Source organism: Bos grunniens, chromosome 7 (genome assembly GCF_055505025.1).
Source record: "Bos grunniens cultivar Pamir isolate PY7600 chromosome 7, Bosgru_T2T1.0, whole genome shotgun sequence".
Classification (NCBI taxonomy): domain Eukaryota; kingdom Metazoa; phylum Chordata; class Mammalia; order Artiodactyla; family Bovidae; genus Bos; species Bos grunniens.
This window is the reverse complement of record NC_141171.1, coordinates 23023198-23044582: the sequence shown is the minus strand read 5'-3', so window position 1 is coordinate 23044582 and position 21385 is coordinate 23023198. Positions and strand designations below refer to the sequence as shown.

General features: G+C 35.7%; 1 protein-coding gene across 11 annotated transcripts in view; it reads right to left on the bottom strand.

Annotated features, from left to right (window-relative positions):
* Positions 1–21385, bottom strand: part of RAPGEF6 (Rap guanine nucleotide exchange factor 6) — a 227258-nt gene that overhangs the window by 41253 nt on the left and 164620 nt on the right. For 8 of the 11 annotated variants that reach the window (XM_086410436.1, XM_086410438.1, XM_086410439.1 and 5 more), the window contains 3 exons: positions 16129–16369; positions 9623–9780; positions 740–980 (listed from right to left, as the gene is read on the bottom strand). In XM_086410436.1, the coding sequence (XP_086266562.1) occupies positions 740–980; positions 9623–9780; positions 16129–16369 (640 nt within the window). Of the gene's footprint in view, positions 1–739; positions 981–9622; positions 9781–11151; positions 11277–13057; positions 14530–16128; positions 16370–21385 lie in introns of those variants that run through there. The other 3 variants (XM_086410445.1, XM_086410446.1, XM_086410447.1) reach the window with 2 other exon arrangements.

Sequence of the window (21385 nt, the reverse complement as noted above, 5' to 3'; positions counted from 1 at the left end):
CAGACCAGGGATTTGAATCTGGGCAGTCTTGCTCCAGGATCCATGCCCTTAACCACTACATACAGTCAGCAAAAGCAGAGTTAACCTATTCTCTCTTAACAGCAACCATGATGGATAGTCATTTTAAGGTTTCTAAGGATCTCATTCCACATATGAATCTGGGTTTGCTAAAAAGATTGTATTATTGCCAGAAAAAAAATCACTAAAAAACAAATGCTACTGAAACTATCTTCTAGTTGATCAAATAATTTTCAGAGCACATTTAAAACACTTTTAGAGTTTTAATATATCATAAAAGGAAAAGTACTTAGAAGAATTAGGTAAACTATGGCTTCTTTTCCCCAAAGTACATACTGATCATTTAAAAAGCAAATAGTATAAATTAACATACATATATATACTCAGATACATATAATAGAGATATGTATCGGCTCCCTCTGTAAAAAACAGGAGTTGGACTATACCACTGGTTCAAAGGCTTTATTTTAGCAGGAGGGCTAAAACATTTTTATCCTTTCTCCCACTTCTGGGTAGCACTTACGAGTGCTAACACTCTTAAGATTCCATTTACATAATTATGGAGACAACAGAAGGCTAAAAAAAGAAAAATACTATGTTAATTTTAGAGAGAACTCAGTGGCCCTAAAACATGATGCTCCTATTTAACATCATGTCTTTTAACATGGAATCTTCAAAAACACATGCAGAAATGAGTACATTCATTAATAAGCACATTCACCTTCCATTGAGCTGAATTCTATCAGCTAATTTGGAGAATTGGTCTGGAAGTCTTCTCTGTTTTATAACACCCTCAGGAGTAACAGAAACTTCACAGAGAGAGTATGTGTCAGATGCACCAGTCAAACCAAATTCATGAATAGCTTGACAGACAACTTCTTTAGCTGTAGTGTCTTTACTGATGATAATGTAGCAACTTTGCTGATCTGCTTTGAAAACTCTTATAACTTGATCAGGAATATCTGTATAAATACAAAACAGTATTCTGTTATTTTACAGAAACTGACTCAAACTCTTCAAACAATAATTTAGAAGACAATGATCTCTCTAAACAGTTAAATATATATTTCTCTTTCAAGGATGTTAAAAGAAATCATAGCTGCACTTATTAATAAATCAATGTATCTTTTCTGGTGACAAAATACTAGTATATGTTCACAGAAAAACACCAAGAAAAAGAAAATAAAGCCATACTACGCATATGATTTGAAAGCCATGAAATTTTCATTTTTATAAACATTTTAAGTCATTAAATATTCTTCAACAAAATTTTTTATGGAGGCATAGGACTCCACAATCTGTATTTTATAATCGGAAATGAACCAAATCCTGAATCATAGACAGTCAGCTTGCATATCACGTTCCTTTATCATAAGTAAATTATGATAAATAATTTCCCTCCATCTCAAACTCTCCCTGAAGATAAACCTTTGTAGTCAATCTGATTTATTTCCTCAGGGATAATCCAAACCAAAGAGAAATGTTGAGTTAGAGGGCATGCATATGGTTAGGGTTTTGGAAATATACTTCTGAACTGTTCTCAGAACATTATAATGTTTTATCATCCTAGGGTACAAAGACAGCAATTTTAGTCACATTCTTATCAAAACTGTTTATGAATTTTTTTTCCCATTTTGAAAGCCCTCTGCATTTCTTCCTCCAAAAATGTGTCATTATTTTGTATTTCACTTCTTTAGTTCATGGTGAAACTCACTGGTTTAATAAAACATTATTCCTTTTTAAAAATATTTTTTGTTATTCTTTATGCTTTTTCCTACTGAATTATACTAGGTGCCAATACAATCTACTATAAAGTGGCCAATGTCTTTTCAGATTTTATATTTATATATTTTAGCACAGGAAAATTTAAAATATTCATGTGGTTAAATCTCAGTGTTTGTGATGTTTGCTATAAGTAGATTAATCCTACTTTAAAATAAATGTTCATGTAATACATACATGTAAATAATGATATTCCCCCCTCCTACTCTACCTTATTGCTTTTTCTATTCATATGGCATTGGCTAAAGCTTCCTGAACAAAGCTTTCTGAACAATTAGCCCATATGATGACAGTGGGCTAATTTTTAACGTAATTAAATTTAATTGAAAAGTGATTTTACAACACAAACAACTGCTAAATGTTTCCTCATGATAATAAATTATAAAAATTTCTTCCATTTTTAATTAGGAAAAATGTATTGTTGTGGATATTTCTATCATGTGTGTAATGGGGGTGAGCTAGGGATATTTTGGTGGCTCAAGTCACTGTATACGTTTGTGTAGCATTACCTTCTTAGCATTGTATACATTGTAAATCTAAGAGAAAAGAAAAATTACAAATTTGTCTCAAAACCACCCGAGGCATAATTCTAGCTAAATGAAAGAGAACAGTAATGAAACAGATGTGGGAAGAAATAATTTCACAGAATAAAGTTAGCAGTGAGTCTACAACACAAAAAGACAAAGACTGACTCTCAGTATTGGAATAGTCAACTGAATACATGTGAATACAATTCCAGGAAAAGTATTCTTAGCCGACAAATGTTGACTGTTCTGGGTTTACTGTCAAACTGGAAGCACAATGCTTCATCTATTCAGGCCCCTTTTGTAAGATATATGCGCCAAACTGCCTTTTTTTGAGGTATGCAAAGATCTGATTCACCAAACACCTCTTTGCCTCCTGTTCATACATCTCTGAAAATGAGTCAGTCCCTCAGATGTTGCTGACATTAGGTTTCTAAGTCTACAGGCATAAGGTAGGCTCTTATGGCATGCTAACGATATGCTTCTCTATTCTGGGCTAGAAAATGCAGGAAGTTGGAAATTTCAGTTTTCCAAAAGAAAGATACTGGACAAGAGTTTCATTATCCGTTTTAACCCAATAAAAGGTGTCAAACAACTACTTCTATTATCTGTATTGTTCCTATCCTCTTCACAAAAATAGGTCTCAGTCGTCCAGGGCTTAGAGGTAGATTTGTTTACTAGGTTTTTGGGGGTTGAGCATCTGCCAGCCGAGCTGGCTGACCATGAGGGAATGGGGAGATGCTCTGATTCTTTTTACTAATTTCTTCAGAGAAATTTATTCAAACAGACAGATTGGCAATTTGTACACATTTCTTCTCTTGCTGCTAATATACTATGTACGACGTCAGGGAAGGAAACCCTGTGCATCCTTCCAAACACTGTATTCTGTTACATTCTCTTATATTCACACTGTTAAAACCATTTGTTTCACATGCAAAGGACAAACTGTCATATAGTCATATAAGAAGGAATCAGGCATTATAAATGGATAGCTCTAGAACAGATCTGCAAATGGAATTACCCAAAGGATATTACATAACCCAAATCCTGGTGAATTTGCCAAGATAATAAATGCCCATTTTGAAAACCAAATTTGAAAATTTGAGACACATTAGAGGAAAAAATATCTCCACACTGGTATCAGTGTTGGGGTAAATCTCTCTTTCCATTTTAGAACTGTTACCTGTATAATACATATATTTTCTTCACAAAAGTATTAGTGGGAGGACACTGTAATTAATGCTAAACATAATATTTGAAACATGGCAGACACACATTAAATGATTAGTTAAATGATGAATATGAAGTTAGAATAAAGTTGAATCAAAAACAAAAATAATCTAATCATTTCAAATTTTAGGTATGAAGCTAAAATACACATAAAAGTATAATCCTGTAAGAAAAACAGACATTTAACAAGAATCTTGGAGAAGTACAGCATTTATTAGTCTTATAATATTCCATATTAAAATTCTTACATAATCAGTTCAGTTCAGTTCAGTTGCTCAGTCACGTCCGACTGTTTGCGATCCCATGAATTGCAGCACGGCAGGCCTCCCTGTCCCTCACCATCTCCCGGAGTTCACTCAAACTCACGTCCATTGAGTCGGTGATGCCATCCAGCCATCTCATCCTCTGTTGTCCCCTTCTCCTCCTGCCCCCAATCCCTCCCAGCATCAGAGTCTTTTCCAATGAGTCAACTCTTTGCATGAGGTGGCCAAAGTACTGGAGTTTCAGCTTTAGCATCATTCCTTCCAAGAAACACCCAGGACTGATCTCCTCTAGAAAGGACTGGTTGGATCTCCTTGCAGTCCAAGGGACTCTCAAGAGTCTTCTCCAACACCACAGTTCAAAAGCATCAATTCTTCGGCGCTCAGCCTTCTTCACAGTCCAACTCTCACATCCATACATGACCACTGGAAAAACCATAGCCTTGACTAAACGGACCTTTGTTGGCAAAGTAATGTCTCTGCTTTTGAACATGCTAAGTTGGTCATAACTTTTCTTCCAAAGAGTAAGCGTCTTTTAATTTCATGGCTACAATCACCATCTGCAGTGATTTTGGAGCCCAAAAAAATAAAGTCTGACACTGTTTCCACTGTTTGCCCATCTATTTCCCATGAAGTGATGGCCAGATGCCATGATCTTCATTTTCTTTTTTTTTTTTAATTTTATTTTTAAACTTTACATAATTGTATTAGTTTTGCCAAATATCAAAATGAATCCACCACAGGTATACATGTGTTCCCCATCCTGAACCCTCCTCCCTCCCCATACCATCCCTCTGGGTTGTCCCAGTGCACTAGCCCCAAGCATCCAGTACCGTGCATTGAACCTGGTTCATTTTCTGAATGTTGAGCTTGAAGCCAACTTTTTCACTCTCCTCTTTCACCTTTATCAAGAGGCTTTTTAGTTCCTCTTCACTTTCTGCCATAAGGGTGGTGTCATCTGCATATCTGAGGTTATTTATTGATATTTCTCCCAGCAATCTGGATTCCAGCTTGTGCTTCTTCCAGTCCAGCGTTTCTCATGATGTACTCTGCATATAAGTTAAATAAGCAGGGTGCCAATATACAGCCCTGACGTACTCCTTTTCCTACTTGGAACCAGTTTGTTTTCCATGTCCAGTTCTAACTGTTGCTTCCTGACCTGCATACAGGTTTCTCAAAAGGCAGGTCAGGTGGTCTGGTATGTCCATCTCTTTCAGAATTTTCCACAGTTTATTGTGATCCACACAGTCAAAGGCTTTGGCATAGTCAATAAAGCAGAAAGAGATGTTTTTCTGGAACTCTCTTGCTTTTTTGATGATCCAGCGCATGTTCGCAACTTGATCTCTGGTTCCTCTGCCTTTTCTAAAACCAGCTTGAACATCAGGAAGTTCACGGTTCACATATTGCTGAAGCCTGGCTTGGAGAATTTTGAGCATTACTTTACTAGCGTGTGAGATGAGTGCAATTGTGTGGTAGTTTGAGCATTCTTTGGCATTGCCTTTCTTTGGGATTGGAATGAAAACTGACCTTACATAATAGGTAAATGAATTCAAGAACTGAAATTCACATATTCCATACTTTCAACCCAAGGCAAAATTTCTAGTGTTAAGTAAAATTAAAAAGTGAGATAAAGACACATGTTTTGACCCTGTTGTTGTTATTTAGTTGCTAAGTCGTGTCTGACTCTCTTGCAACCCCATTGACTGTAGTCTGCTGATGACGTAACAGGTACTCCATAAATATTTGTATAGTGATTAACAATTTAAAGCAGAATGAAGAGGCAGTCTTTTGCTGCCTCTTTGTTTTTTTAAAGATCATCTAAAATACCTAAAAAGTTCTTCCATTTTTAATGTCTGACCCTGATATTATACTAAAAATAGAAAGAAGAACTTTTTAGGTATTTAAGATGACCATTACAAGAAAAACAAAAAAAAACCAAAGGAATGTCTCTTCATTCTGCTTTAAACTGTTAATCACTGTACAAGTATTTATGGAATACCCGTTACATCATCAGTGTTTCAGATGATGAAGCTAAAGTAACAAATGAGATGGACAAAGTCTCTGTTTGCAAAGATTTGCTTATATTCAAGAGAGTAGGTGGTGGTTCAAGGAAAGACATAATGATGAAGTAAATAAGACAATTTATACGGTAAAAGTTCACAAAGCAAACACAAGTGATGAGTATAATGACATGGATTAAGGACTGGCAAACTCGTTCTATGAAGGGTCAAAAAGCAAATATTTTAAGTTCTGGAGGAATTTAGATAGACAGAAAATAGATAATATTTCATAGATATTTATGTAACAAGAAATTTGACAAAATTCAAAGTATATTAATAATGTAAATCTAAAACATGTAAAGATATGTAATCCCAGAGGTTTAGGCAAACATCCACTAAAACAGAACTGGTTAAACAGAATGTTCAAGATATTGTGGCAGAATACATCCTGCTGCAGAAAGGCATTTAGGGTATATTACTAGGTGAAATGGGCTAAGTGGAAAAAAAACTATATCATTTGGGGTGAAAGAAACAGTACATACATTTTATGTGCTCTGAAATTTCTGAAAGGATACAGACGCAAATGAACAACTGTTAATTCTGGAAAGCAGAGACTTTTATATTTTATCCTTTCTCTGCAAATAAAAACTGTAATATATGTTCCTTTACAATTCAAAATTAGTTAAAATAACTCAGACTTGCAATGCAAAATGAGTATGAAGTTTACTAAATATTAAAGATGTCAAATTAAAAGTTTGTGCTAGTAAAGGAAAAAGAGTAAGCAAAAAGTTCCATATGCAAACTCAGAAAAAAAAAAAATCAGTTTTCAAATACTTTTAGCTACACTCTGAATTATTTTAGGCCTCATGTCACATTAAACCCCAAAATTCTGAAACTTTTTACAAGTTAGAGAACAGCATGTATACTCTGATTCAATGGGTATAAAAGACATATATATTCAAAGAAAATGGCTAAAAGAATATATGCCAGTTTATACTGGCAACCTTTGAAGTGTATGGAGTTCTGCTTCCTAATTCATTCAATTCTGTATCATCTGACTTTTAACCATATACTAAAACACTACACACAAACATAAGCAAGAAAATACCGTAGTCTTCAGGATACTTACAGTACAAACCAACAGCTGTAGGCAGCAAAAACAAAGCAAAACCATAAAAAAGTCAGCAAACAAAAGCGAAGTGTTAAACAGTTCTGTAGCTTTGTCCTTACTTTCTAATAACAATTTAAAATATGAAGCAAAAACATAACTGAGATGTAGACTGATAAAAGTTAGTCATACTTGGCTGATGTCACACATGTACTACAATATACATATGTGATGTACACAGCTAACCTAAAATTCAGTGCTGTCATTTATGATTCACCAAGCTGAATTTGGAATTAATTGGTAATAAATATTTTATTCACCATAAATACAAACAGCACTGCAGAAGGCTTTAAATAAAGTTGCTCATTTGGAGATTTAAAAATATAATTTTAAGTTAAATTCCTCTTATATGTGTTCATGCATATTGCTGATATGGACAAAGGCTGCAGACTGAGCTTTGCAGACTGACGTTCTCTGAACAGACAGTAAAAGGGCATTCCAACACTTTCAACATGTTCTCAAAGAGGGAATTATGCAATCAATCTTGAAGAGCATATCCTCTTCAGAGATCAGAACTGTAAACTTCAGGGTTTACAGTTTCTAAATTTTAATAATTCCAACCTCTTTTGTTTCCCTAGCTAAATCCCCAAATTCTCTCTCCTCCCCCTTCTACCCATTCTTTACCTCCCACCCTGCCTCACTTCTAAATATGCCAGTGGCAAAAATACAAATGTACATCAATAATTGTAAGTCAATCAAGTTATAAATCATACATCCCTAAACACTTGTCTTATGAAAGTACAGATGAACATTTTGTTTGTGCTTTGGTAGTGTTTAAAATTTTATTTGTGAATGCAGTGTAAGAAATACTGCTATGAACATATGCACACAGACACAGAAATAAATTCCCATACTACCACATGACAACGTCAGACAGACAATGATAATGTGCTAGAAAAGCAGAGAGCGATTCTGTATCAGAGGGACCTGAGATCCCCAGATGAGGTAACACTTGGGCTCAGCACTGAGGAATAATAAAAGTTTCCTGGGATATGCAAGGAGAAAACACCAGAGGTAGCAAACAATATGTGCACAGAAAGAGAGTTCTGAAGGTACGTTCCATACTCAGGAGAGACAGAGAGGTAACAGTCTGGAGAATGGTATAACAGGAGGCTAGAAAAGGGGTTTATAATTATGCTGTAAAAACTGGATACCAACTGTTATTAAGTCACTGTGTTTAGGCTCCAAACCTACAACTACCCTGCTACAATGGGGCTAGGACTCTGCAAACCATATTTTTTTCTTGCCAAAAGGGAGCACCAGAGGTAGACTGCAAGGTTACAGGAAGAGACCTGCTGCCTTATTTTCTTATGTGTGGGTATGTGGCTCCTGTATTGCTCAAACGATACTCCTTCACCCTGGTGGTGGCATTTCCTTCATGCACCAGAAGCTGAATCCACTTTGCAGCTTCCTAACTGTGACACTTTAGTGCTTGCTTTCTTACCTTTTTATGTAAAACAGTTTACTTTATACTTGGTAACAATATCTGATATTAACTTCTGATCAAATACATGGAGTGCTTTCCATCTCACTACTGAATCCAGAACAAATAGAAATCACTAGACATTTCTAAATCAAGTAACAGCTCATCAAAACCTTCATTCCAGAACAGGGGTCCTCAGCCTGCAGAACCTAATGCCTGATGCTCTGAGGTGGAGCTGATGTAATAACAACAGAAATAAAGTGCACAAAAATGCAATGTGTTTGAATCGTCCCTGCCCCCTTCCACAGGATCCATGAAACCAGTCCCCAGTGTCGAAAAAGCTGGAGACTGCTGCTTTAGAAAGAATGCTGGTAGTCACGTAGAGAGTAGGATGTGTCAAAGACAGATCACTGGGCCTAGGAATCTCTCGAAACAGGTGAAGAATAACAGAATTCTTCCCTTTTCCCACTAGCTGTTAGAGCTTTAACATCAAAACTGAAGCTGATCACAACTATATGCATCTTTGAGGAGGTGCTTTTTTCCCTCCTCTCCTTGGATCAAATATATACCTCAGTTTTTAATTGTATGCATCTTTTATTGAAAACCATCTCAAAGCCATTCAAATAGTAGATATATAAATAATTCTTCAAAATGTTCCATCCTTATAAAGAAATTTTAGGTTACATAGTTAAATGACAATTTCTGCCTCTGAGCGTGGATACAGAAAAATAAACTCGATGCCCCACAATGAAAGTCTGAACATCAATGAAAAAGATGCTATAGTACTTTAACAATATTGGATGTAACGAAAACATTACAGGTAGTGGAGAGAAAAATCAGTGTTTCTAAAAAACTGTTAACACATTTCTGTACATCACAGAGGAAGGTAAGTTAGACAAGTTAGATTAAAATAATTTGCTTTATTCCTTTCCACACTCTGGTTAACATGTTTCTTGATTGAGAAGAAGTATCCCTGCTTTCATCCACTGCTTGGATTAGGGTTACCAAAAGATACGTACTTCTCTTTCATACTGAAAGTACCATCACTCCAGTTTAGAGAAAAAGACATAATCTTCTTTTTAGTGTTTCTGCATTAAGTCAAAATATGGAGGTGAAAAAAGAGGGCTGCCAGCAAATCTAGTATTTGTTACACATGGCTCAACCATCTATTTATCTACTCAGTACAAATATGGCTGTATAAAATAAGCAACAATTACCTGAGGGATTAGAAAAATCCAACATGCTGGTGGTAGGCTGGAGGAGATCGGGGCTGCTGGACGAGAGTGTTCCAGGGATAGGCATGATGGCCAGACTGTGCCTGCAGTGTCTTGTTCCCACAATGCTGTCATCCTGTGACTGGCTCAGGCCTCCATCACTTCAAAAGAATGCCACATATCACTTTAAAATATTTGAGAAGCCTTTATAGTAAACATTTCTGTTCTCTGTACACAAGGCATAACAGGACCAATTCAAAGTGGTGATTTTAAAATAGTATAGCAATTAAAAAAAAACAGGACAGGTGTAATACTGAAAACAACACTAAAATTTTTTTTAATAATTATACTCAAATAAAATTTAATTTATACATCTAGGTAATTCTATTACAGCTGACCCCTGAACAATGCAAGTATGAACCAAGCAGGTCCACTTATGCACGGATACTTCTCAGTGGTAGTAAACACTACAGTACCACACAGTCCCTGGTTGGCTGAATCCACAGATGTGAGGAACCACAGGTGTGTAGGGCCAACTATAGATTCTACAGGAATTAACTCCTGTGTTTTCAAAGGTGGGATCTACATGACACAGAAATGCTTGTATTTTGTATTCAGTTTCTGCTGGTTTTGGTAGAGAAAATCAACCTGAACAGGAAGTTCTTGAGATCTGCCAGCTTCATTAGACACTAAGACATGTATCCAACATACAGCACAGCCACACCGCTGTAAGGTTCTTCCTTTCGAAAGAAAAGCTTGGCAACCTTTGAGGCAAAGGATGGAGTTGGTCTGAATCCAAGACAAAAACATGGCAGGTTGTAGAAAACAAGGGGACTAGGCTCAAGTGACAAAGTAAGATAGGTCTTCAAACACATGAGGAACCTGGGAACTGCTTCAACCAACAATTACACAGAAGAGAAAACAGTAAGATGATACAGAGAAAGGCAGCAAAGGACAATGGCGGTATGTGACAAATAGAAAGCAGAAGAAAAAAGGGGACCAAGAGAGAGAGAAAAAAAATTTTACAGGCTCTAGTTTATTCTAAGGGTGCATTATTTCTTGTGTGATCTCTCAAGTCTAATTACTTAGCTGTTCCCTAGATGAGACAATCAAAACCAAAGCAGAAAGCCAGTCATTGAAAGTTAATTCCCTTTAAAGGTTTCAAAAATGAGTAATATTTATTAAATGGCCATATTAAGCAAATACTCTTCCTTTAAAATATTTCAGAGGTGTTAAACAGGCAATTCTAAAACCAAGAGAAAAAATAAAACCAAACATAACCCTGTTACTTAAGGTTTAGATACCCCTCAAATTCTATAAAACACAGGATAAGAAAAACAGTTCTATACAAACATAGGACAGCAGTGAAAAGTAGACATCCATTAGCATCAGCAACCAAAATACTACTTATTTCTAAGCACTGGTTACAATGTTTTAGGTTAATATTAATTCCCATCTATATATATTTTTTTCAGTGTAGCATTCTACCCAGTATTTGCTACATATACAAATAATTATCACAGAATACTTACCTATGATCTTGGGATGGATTAAGATCTGAATAATATAGGGTACTTCCTAGATATGTTAGGAGTTAAAAATAGGACTTAGGCAGATTAGAAAACTATGCAAGATGGAATTTAGAGGATTGCTAAATAAACAGCTAAAGGACTGTTAGTAGCAGACAAGGAAGAGAGCCAGGATAAGACAAAGAGAAGTCAGGGAGAAGCATGAGAACATGGGAAAAAAGCATAGTTAAGTGTTTCAAGAGCAAGCTACGTCAAACAGACCTAGGTTATTAGCTGTGTGACCTCAGGGAAATTTCTTTGTTTATTGGTTACCTCACCCAAAATTGTGAATACTATTGATCCCCTAGGACTATGGCAAAGATTAAATAAGGTAATGTAGGTGAACATTTTAGCACAGAGAAAAATAGGATTCCTACTTTTTAGAAGATAGTAGCACTTTTACTGAAATAAAAATAGAACAATACATATCTAGAAAGGATAATTTTTATTTCTGCTAAGTTGGTTCCTTATAATTAGGGGTGTATCCCTAAAGATCAGAGCTAAATAGCTTATGATAAGAGGAAAAAACAGGGGGGGGGGCTTTCGCACACACTTTATAGTTTTGTTTAAATATTTCAGCAACAATTCATATTTGCTGCTGCTGTTGTTTAGTTGCAAGGCCGTGTCCAACTCTTTTGCAACCCGCATGGACTGTAGGCTGCCACCAGGCTCCTCTGTCCATGGGCTTTTCCAAGCAAGAATACTGGAGTGGGTGGCTATTTCCTTCTCCAGAGGATCTTCCCAATTCAGGGATCAAACCCATGTCTCCTGCATTGGCAAGTGGATTCTTTACCACTGAGCCCAGGGAAGCCCTACAATTCATATTACATAAATAATAAAGAATTTTTAAAAATACAAGTCTTTCTTTGATTTCTGAAAACAACCTGCCAGTTCTTGGACACAGTCAGGTAACTAAATCCAAGGAAGCAAACTGTTAAAAAGATTAGCTGTTTCTACTAACAATCAAAGTCTAAACAATTTTAACAATATTAAAAAGTTACAATTTACTATTTAGGGGAATTGGCTGTCACTTGCAATAAACTAGAATTTACTACAGAGACTGAGAAGTACATGAAATACTAAAAGTCTTTATCTCTCTTACTGATGTTATTTAACATTACTTTTGCTTTTTAATAAGCAATAGATATGACACAGAAAAGCTATAATTAAAGCTGGTAACAAATTCATGGTAACTAAGGTGAAAGCATATATAAATGAAAACTATACTAATGTTATGTACAACCCATGCTATGACATGAAACAGTATCAAATTGGCAAAATATCCATGCTTGTTTGGAAGCCGAATTAATAATGCCTATTTGCAAACATGTCATTTCTTACCAAAACAGTCTCCTGAGAAGATGATGCAGTAACAGAAACAAGATAGTTTTGAAAAATTCCTCAGTAATGCTTGATACTGAATTTACTTAAAATAAAACTATGTTTTAGTTTCAGAGTATGAAACTAAAAAGGCTGCATAAACATCAACAGTTTGCAAACAAAAATAATACCAATATTAAAAGCAAACACAGTGAAAGCTAACAATAAATGGAGAGGAAAAAAATTAACTTCTAATAACCAAACAAGGCAAACTACTTCCGGGACTGTTACAGTGAATTAGATACTTGACTGGGCAATCCATGATTAAAGAAAACAAAATAAAAGCTATAATTAAAAAATAATAGGAGATCAGACTTCCTGATTTTCAGGTCAAGAAAATTCACATTGCTATGTCTTAATTTGAGGATATTATTCAAAATCAGTTAGACTTTTTTTTTCCACTTGCAATTTTCAGGAGCATTCTTTCATTTTAAAATTATGTCATGGTTAGATATTTGGGGAATTACTGAGTCTTATCTCAACTACTTACTCCTTCCTTATATTCAGTATCTTTACTCCTCTTACAGATGTGGACATTCTCTCTTACAGTATTTCCATGACAACTCTTGTGCTGCAAAAGCCAGAGCCAAGTGCCCATTCCAAAAAGTCCAGACAGAGAAGCCATACTGAAAACTGTGGAATTAAACTCATGAAAAATTCTTTCTAATTAAAAAATAAATATTCAAACCAAAAAAATTTTAAATACAAAAAACAAGGAAGCAAGCAAGAAATGGAAAATTTACCTATAAAGCTACTTAGAGAAAACCATGATCAACCTTTTCCTTCTAGTCATTTCACAGTAAATAGCACAATTTATTTAACCAATCTCTTGTAGCTGGACATCTCCCGAAAATTTTGCAACTTTATTTTACTATGGATAAAGAACAACTAATGATGATGATGATCATTTTAATTTTTGGCCTTGCTGTGCAGTTTGTGGGATCTTAGTTCCCTGATATGGGGTTGAACCTGGGCCCAGAGTCTCAGGGCTGTGAAAGTGCTGAGTCCTAACCACTGGACCACCAGCAAATTCCCTATTCTTGATTATTACTGATGCAGAACATCTCATTCGTGTTATGTGCCTACTGAACTTCTACTGATCTCTGTGTGTGCATGTGTGTGTAGCAAAAGAGGTTGTCTGAATTCATCTAATGATTAAGTACCAAGAAATATGACATACATTCTCAAAAATGCCAAGTATCTAACCTAAAACAAATTCGTTTTCCTTGCAAAACAGGGTCCAGTAGAAAACTGTTATGATTGCTACCAAAATAATCTGGGTTTTTTGGGGGGTACTTTTACAGTTGAAATTATTAGCATTATGTTTAGAAGAGATGACCAGTTTAATGTTAACTCCCGAAAGGCAGCATTTTATTCATATTTTATTCACAGCCAACAAACTCCTGCTGCCACAAGGGAGAGACTCAATAAATGCTTGCTGACTAACAACAAAAATCCCTCTGAGTTTAAGTAAAATAATTTTTACTAGATCTTTCATTTTGGTGGGGTCCTAATATAAACAAACAGTGCTTGGACACACTCAAAAGACTGCTCCCAGCCAACTCAATTTCCATGCCTCCTGCTGTAGGCAAAGATAGACACCAACTAGAGTGACCAATTCCCACTTCCTAAAGGAAACACTATAGACATGAGATACTGATTTAGATGCCTGACAACTGAATAAGCTGGGTGAAACGTGACAAACTAACTGCAATCATGGTGTTCTCTGGCTTTTGATGACACATGTCACAGGTATGCCACAAAGTGTTCAAAATGAGACTCTGTTACAGGAAATACATGTTTTCCAGATCAAACACCCCAAGGGCTTCTGGAAATGGAACTCTGGGCATTACTCCTGAGGAACTCCCTGTGTGAATTCTTCTCCCTTCTGATCCTCCATTCCTCTCCCTTTTCCTCAGTGTGTTCATGCAGACTTCTGGTCATCCCAAACTGTCTCCAATCTCTTCAGTGTGAGCTGGTCCCTCTAATAATTTCATTATTGAAATCTCATTTGTGAGAAAAAGTTTATTCTTATATAAAAGTGTTTCCCATGCTGCTATCATACTACAGTATGCTCATATTAAAAGAATTTTGCTAAAGCTATGATTTTTTTTAAAGCCTCAAGGAGAATAGTCACTCAAAAAAGAATGACTAATAAATTTTCTAAAAACAAGAAACATTATGAACACAGCTCAGGTTGTTTCAATTTTCTGTGAGCTCCAAATTAAATGAAGAATAAATATGCTTCTCAGAGTTGAAAATAAAAACTGATGAAGCATTTTCTGATCAGGAAATTCTTATAAGATCTTTAAGTAAAAGATAAGAGCTGACATTCACCTTGTTCCTAATTAATCTTGCTGTTATTGCTATACTGTGTTGCACCATCAACCCCAAATCACTACCACAGATAAAAGATCTTGAAAGAGTAAATCTTACCACATCACATGTCTTCGATGGCCCCCTATTATGACATGAAGTCCGTATCTTTAGCATAATATTCAAAGTCACTCACTAACCTATCTATCATGCTTCATCGTTAGGTATGCACTGAGAAACACAGTCTACCCAAATCTACCAAGCTTGTTTCTGCCTTTGTACATATCAAAATAATTATCACCCTGTAATGGACCACTTGCTCATTTTCCATTTTAGATGACCAGCTCTTACAAGGGTAAAAAACTCGTTCTACTTTCACTATTTCTATCTCTGGATATTGTGCCTAGTTTATAATAAATGTGTGAAGAATAAAAGGTTCCTGCTATGAATCCCCTAAAGGCAGGGACGACCTCTTTACAGCTCTGTAATTATCACCTGGCACAGTACAAGGAACTGTCAAGAGCCAAACTCAGTATTTTCTTTGAATATGCTTTCTTTCCTTTCACTGATTCATTGCCTTAATTCAGCAAATATTGAGTGACTACTATGTGCTAAGTACTTTATTTGATTATAACTTTTCTGATTACTTTAGAAAGTAGACACTACAAAATATACACAGATATAGTATGTATTAGAGCAATTCCCAGTCATGACACTGGATTCATTTTATCAGTATTTTAATGATTTAATCTGCATTTAAAATCCTGAGGTTCTATTCAGATTTGGTGATATTTTGTTTTGAAAACAGAAATAGATTTGATTAAAAAGGTTAGCTTTAGAATTCAAGAGGGAATAAATAGTGCAATAAAAGGAAGATTTGAAAGACAAAAAAAAAAAAAAAAAATAGTGTCAGTGAATACGTCTCAAGTTTTAAGATGTCCAAATCTGTAGATAATGGGACTGACATTGGACCAAACGTATACAAAAAAAAAAGATTTCATAAAATAAAATGAACAGTCTTTTCTAAAATTCAGATCAAGGTTAATGGAAGACTATATAATCTAACAATGATATCTCCATGGAAGTGATTAGACATTTAGAATTTATTCTTATTTATGGATTGCTTATAGATTGCATGATGCAATAGCTGTATAAAAACTAAAAGTGACCCAACTTTCCTTTTTCCATAAAAAACTTTATAGTCAATAGGAACATGCCTATATTACAGAGATTGTAATTACCTACCTAAAAAGTTTTGGAGGCAAGATACTAAATCGTGTTTTATCCAAAATTTTCCTGATTTTGTTTCTTCCACCTGAAACGGTATTTGCTTTTATTTTCTTATTTCCTTTCTCCTGTGATGTCTGTTCAAGATCTCCTGGTACATCCTGGATTGAGTGGCGATTACTTTTTTTTTCAGCAATTTTGGGAATATGAGGAACACCAGATTTCTCTTGTTCAGTCCTACTAAGTAACTCTTTGAACACTGTGGAAATAAATGTAAAAAACTGTCATGTCTTCTCATTAGGAAGTTTTTATATCAATGACAAATTTTAGATAAACACAGTTGTCTTCTATCATCTGGCCTTTCATAGCATTATTCATTAAATCTCACTGCATTATAAAATTTACACTCACTCTTCATTAATCAGCTATATTCACTTTTCATCTTTTATGCCTGACTGTAATTCTGATGCTGACCAATAGTGATCAAAGAAATTCACTGGTGAAAACAGAAGCAAAGTGGGCAGATTGCCAGCATGTTTCAAAAGCCCAAGGGCTCCTATTTAGGTAATGAACAATATAATTGCTAATCAACCCAGATTTTATAGAAAAAGGTACTTAGATTCTATTATTTATATTTTATCCCTTATCATTTGAGATGAGATGTAAATACTACAAGTCAGGCCTTGTTTTGCAAACTTTAACCATCAAAATACAAAAAAAGGAGAAGAGCCCTTCTGGACCTGCTTTTACCAGAAACAAATAATATTAAATTTTGTAATATATGACAATTCCCTCAATGTAACATGTGTTAGACTTAAGTCACTCAGCAAAGTGAAAGTCACTAACAAGCATTTACTACAGTGGTCTGAAGTAAAAAACCAAGCATTTGTAGATAACTTTCTATCAATCCTAAGTCTGGTGAGTTATATTTCATCGTCAAGGAGGGTGCAAGCACAATGGAGAACTTGCCTTTCCAGCAACCTCTTTGCTGAGATCGTTTTTCACCTTGTAAGAGGGCCTGTACCTCCCTGGGATGAGATAAAACAAAGATAAATCCTTATAAAGCTCTATATCTAGAAGTTTTAGCTGTCTCATTTACCAGTTAGGAAAATCTATGTGAACTGCTTTTCATTAACTAATGTCACAGCAGTTATTTTTTGGCTGTTCCTATCCTAAATGTGTTCTCAAAGAAGACAGATCAACTGCTAGAGGGGAAGAAAAAAAAAAAAAAACAACTAAAAAGATAAATGCTAAAGTAGAAGACAACATTCCTGAAGAGGGATGATACCTGGGAGGGATGGTGGCTGCATACTTTTGAACATGCAGGTCTTTAGCCACCTAAGACTCAGACCTCAGCTTAACAGGAAGTACAGCTATGAGTAGTATGACTCTGTATCTTTATAAAAGAAAAGCTATAAATTATATAAATGTACCCACTGAAATCTCAAACACAGAAAATTGTCATCTTTTCTGTTGTTTGTGGAATAAATCCATAGTTTCCTAGAACATCAAAGGACTTACTAGTAAGACTCAAGTAGAGAGAGCCACTGAAACATTACAACATAAATAGCTTGGTATTTAATTATTGACTTGACCATTTTAGAAAGTTTCAACCAGGATGATATCACATTACCAAAGTACATTGCAAGCTTATGAAAAGCACATTTTCTGTCTTCAAGAAACTGGAAACCTTTAGGAGACACCTTTCAAAGATAGGTCAACTTCTAGAACTAACACCAAAAAAAATGTCCTTTCATCATAGGGAAATTGGAATGCAAAAGTAGGAAGTAAAGAGATCCTGGAGTAACAGGATCCAAGTTTGGCCTTGGGAGTATAAAATGAAGCAGGGCAAAGGCTAAGAGAGTGCTGCCAAGAGAACGCACTGGTCATAGCAAACACCCTCTTCCAACAACACAACAGAAGACTACACACATGGACATCACCAGATGGTCAACACCAAAATCAGACTGATTATATTCTTTGCAGCCAAAGATGGAGAAGCTCTATACAGTTAGCAAAAACAAGACTGGGAGCTGACTGTGGCTCAAATCATGAACTTCTTATTGCGAAATTGAAACTTGAATAAAGTAGGGAAAGATTTAGGTCATTCACGTATGACCTAAATCAAATCCCTTACAATTATATAGTGGAAATGACAAATAGATTCAAGGCATTAAATCTGACAGACAGAGTGCCTTAAGAACTATGCAAGAGGTGGTGATCAAAACCATCCCCAAGAAAAAGAAATGCAAAAAAGGCAAAATGGTTATCTGAAGAGGCTTACAAATAGCTGGGAAAAGGAAAAAAGTGAAAGGCAAAGGAGAAAGGGAAAGATATACCCATCTGAATGCAGTTTCAAAGACGAGCAAGGAGAGATAAGAAAGCCTTCCTAAGTGAACAATGTGAAGAAATAGAGGAAAAAAATAAAAAGGGAAGATGAAAGATCTATTCAAGAAAATTAGAGATAGCAAAGAAACATTTCATGCAAAGATAGGCACAATAAAGGACAGAAATGGTATGGACCTCACAGAAGCAGAAGATATTAAGAAGAGGTAGCAAGACTACACAGAAAAACTATACAAAAAAGATCTTATAATAACCCAGATAACCAAGATAGTCTGACCACTCACCTCGAACCAGACACCCTGGAGTGCAAAGTCAAGTAGGCATTAGGAAGCACCACTACAAACAAAGCTACTGGAGGTGATGGAACTCCACCTGAGCTATTTCAAATCCTAAAAGATCATGCTATTAAAGTGCTGCATTCAATATGCCAGCAAATTAGGAAAACTCAGCAGTGGCCACAGGACTGGAAAAGGTCAGCTTTCATTTCAATTTCAAAGAAAGGCAATGCCAAACAATGTTCAAACTAACGCAGAATTGCACTCATCTCACACACTAGTAAAGTAATGCTCAAAATCCTTCAAGCGAGGCTTCAACAGTAAGTGAACGGAGAACTTCTAGATGTTCAAGCTGAATTTAGAAAAGGCAGAAGAACCAGAGATCAAATTGCTAACATCCACTGAATCACAGAAAAAGCAAGAAAATTCCAGAAAAAACATCTACTTTTGCTTCAATGACTATGCTAAAGCCTTTGACTGTGTGGATTACAACAAACTGGAAAATTCTTCAAGAGATAGGAATACCAGACCACCTTACCTGCCTTTTGGGAAACTTGTAGTAGGTCAAGAAGCAAAAGCTTGAACTAAACATGGAAGAACACACTGGCTGAAAATTGGGAAAGGAGGATGTCAAGGCTGTATATTGCCACACTGCTTATTTAACATATATTCAGAGTACCTCATGTGATATGCTGGGCTGGTAGAAGCACAAGCTGGAATCAAGATTGCGGGGAGAAATAGCAGTAACTTCAGGTATGCAGATGACAGCACTCTTATGGCAGAAAGTGAAGAGAAACTAAAGAGCCTGCTGATGAAGGTGAAAGAGGGAAGTGCAAAAGCTGGCTTAAAACTCAACATTTAAAACACTAAGACCATAGCATCTGGTCCCATCACTTCATGGCAAATAGATGGGGAAATGATGGAAACAGAGACAGACTTTATTTCTTGGGCTCTAAAATCACTTCAGATGGTGACTACAGCCATGAAATTAAAAGACTTGCTCCTTGGAAGAAAAGTTATGACCAACCTAAACAGCGTATTAAAAAGCAGAGACATTTCTTTGCCAACAAAGGTCTGTAAGTCAAAGCTATAATTTTTCCAGTAGTCATATTTGGATGTGAGAGATGGACCATAAAGCAGGCTGAGCACTGAACAACTGATGCTTTTGAACTGTGGCTTTGGAGAAGACTCTTGAGAGTCCTGTGGACTGCAAGGAGACGAAAACAGTCAATCCTAAAGGAAATCAACCCTGAATAGTCACTGGAAGAATTGATGCTGAAGCTGAAGCTCTAATACTTTGGCCACCTGATGCAAAGGGCTGACTCATTAGAAAAGACCCTGATGCTGGGAAAGATCAAAGGCAGAAGGAGAAGGGGATGAAAGGACGAGATGGTTAGATGGCATCACCAATTCAATGACATGAGTTTGAGCAAGCTCTGGGAGAAGGTGATGTACAGGGAAGCCCTGCATGCTGCAGTCCGGGGGTCACAAAGAGTCGGACACGACTCAGCAACTTAACAACAACAACAATGCAGCTTTTTAAAAAAATTCACTTTAAGCCACATGGTAAAAATAAAAATGCTTTTTTGAGCTAAAGTCAAGATACTGATCCATTCCAAAAATATTTACTGACTTTTGAATAGTCGAAGACTATGCTTGTTGTTTGCAGATTGTTTCAGTTATGAAACATACAATCAGTCAATGATAAATGGATTGGAGAGAACACAACTAGAGGAACTAGTTAAGACAGCAAGAAAAAGAAAATCTTCCTTCATTAAGTCACCATGTAAGAAGAGATCAGTGAAGTGAGTTGATTTTAACTAGGCAAAGAGAATAGGAGGAGTAATTCTAGGTAGAGGAAATCTCAAGTTTAAAGCACCTGCGGCAGAAGTAAAGTTCAAAAAAAAAGATGACTGAAGAACAAGGTAGAAGAAGGGCCTGATAAAGTTATTGTAAGGTGTTTGAACTTCCTGTTAAGAGCAACAGGAATTTGCGGGCAGCAGATATCTCTGGCTGCAGAGTGTAGGTAAGGTGATTCAAGAGTGTACAAGGTAGCTTATATCTTTACTGGACTTACATATATAATATTAAGTAAAAATCTGCATCACATGCTTTGTAGATAAAGAAATGATTAAGTTAAACTAAAAAAATAGTGAGGAACAAGAATTAATGGATGGCAAACAAACATAATTAGAAAACCATTAAGCATCAATATTAGATATAATATATGAAGATGAAAGTGCCCAATAATAAAAGAAATGCTTAATAAATTTGATTACATAAAAACTAAAGATTTCTTAGTCTCTCTATATATGCGTATATGTATTTACACACACAAACCAAAACAAATGAACATGGAAAGTCAAAAGACAACCTGGGGAAAATATGTGCAACCTTTAGACAAAAGAAAACTTTTCTTTACTTATTAGACATTCAAACAAATCAATAAAAGATGAATAACTCAACATATAATGGACAAGTGAAAAAGACTGTTTATAAAAAAGAAATGTTAGCACATAAAAACAGTGTTCAACTCCCCTCATCATTAAAGGCAGTATATCAGAAACTAAAAAGTTTATTAAACCCACTGCAGAGGCATTCTTATACACTGATGAATGAAGTTTATAAACAGACTGGGGAACTTTAGGAAAGTA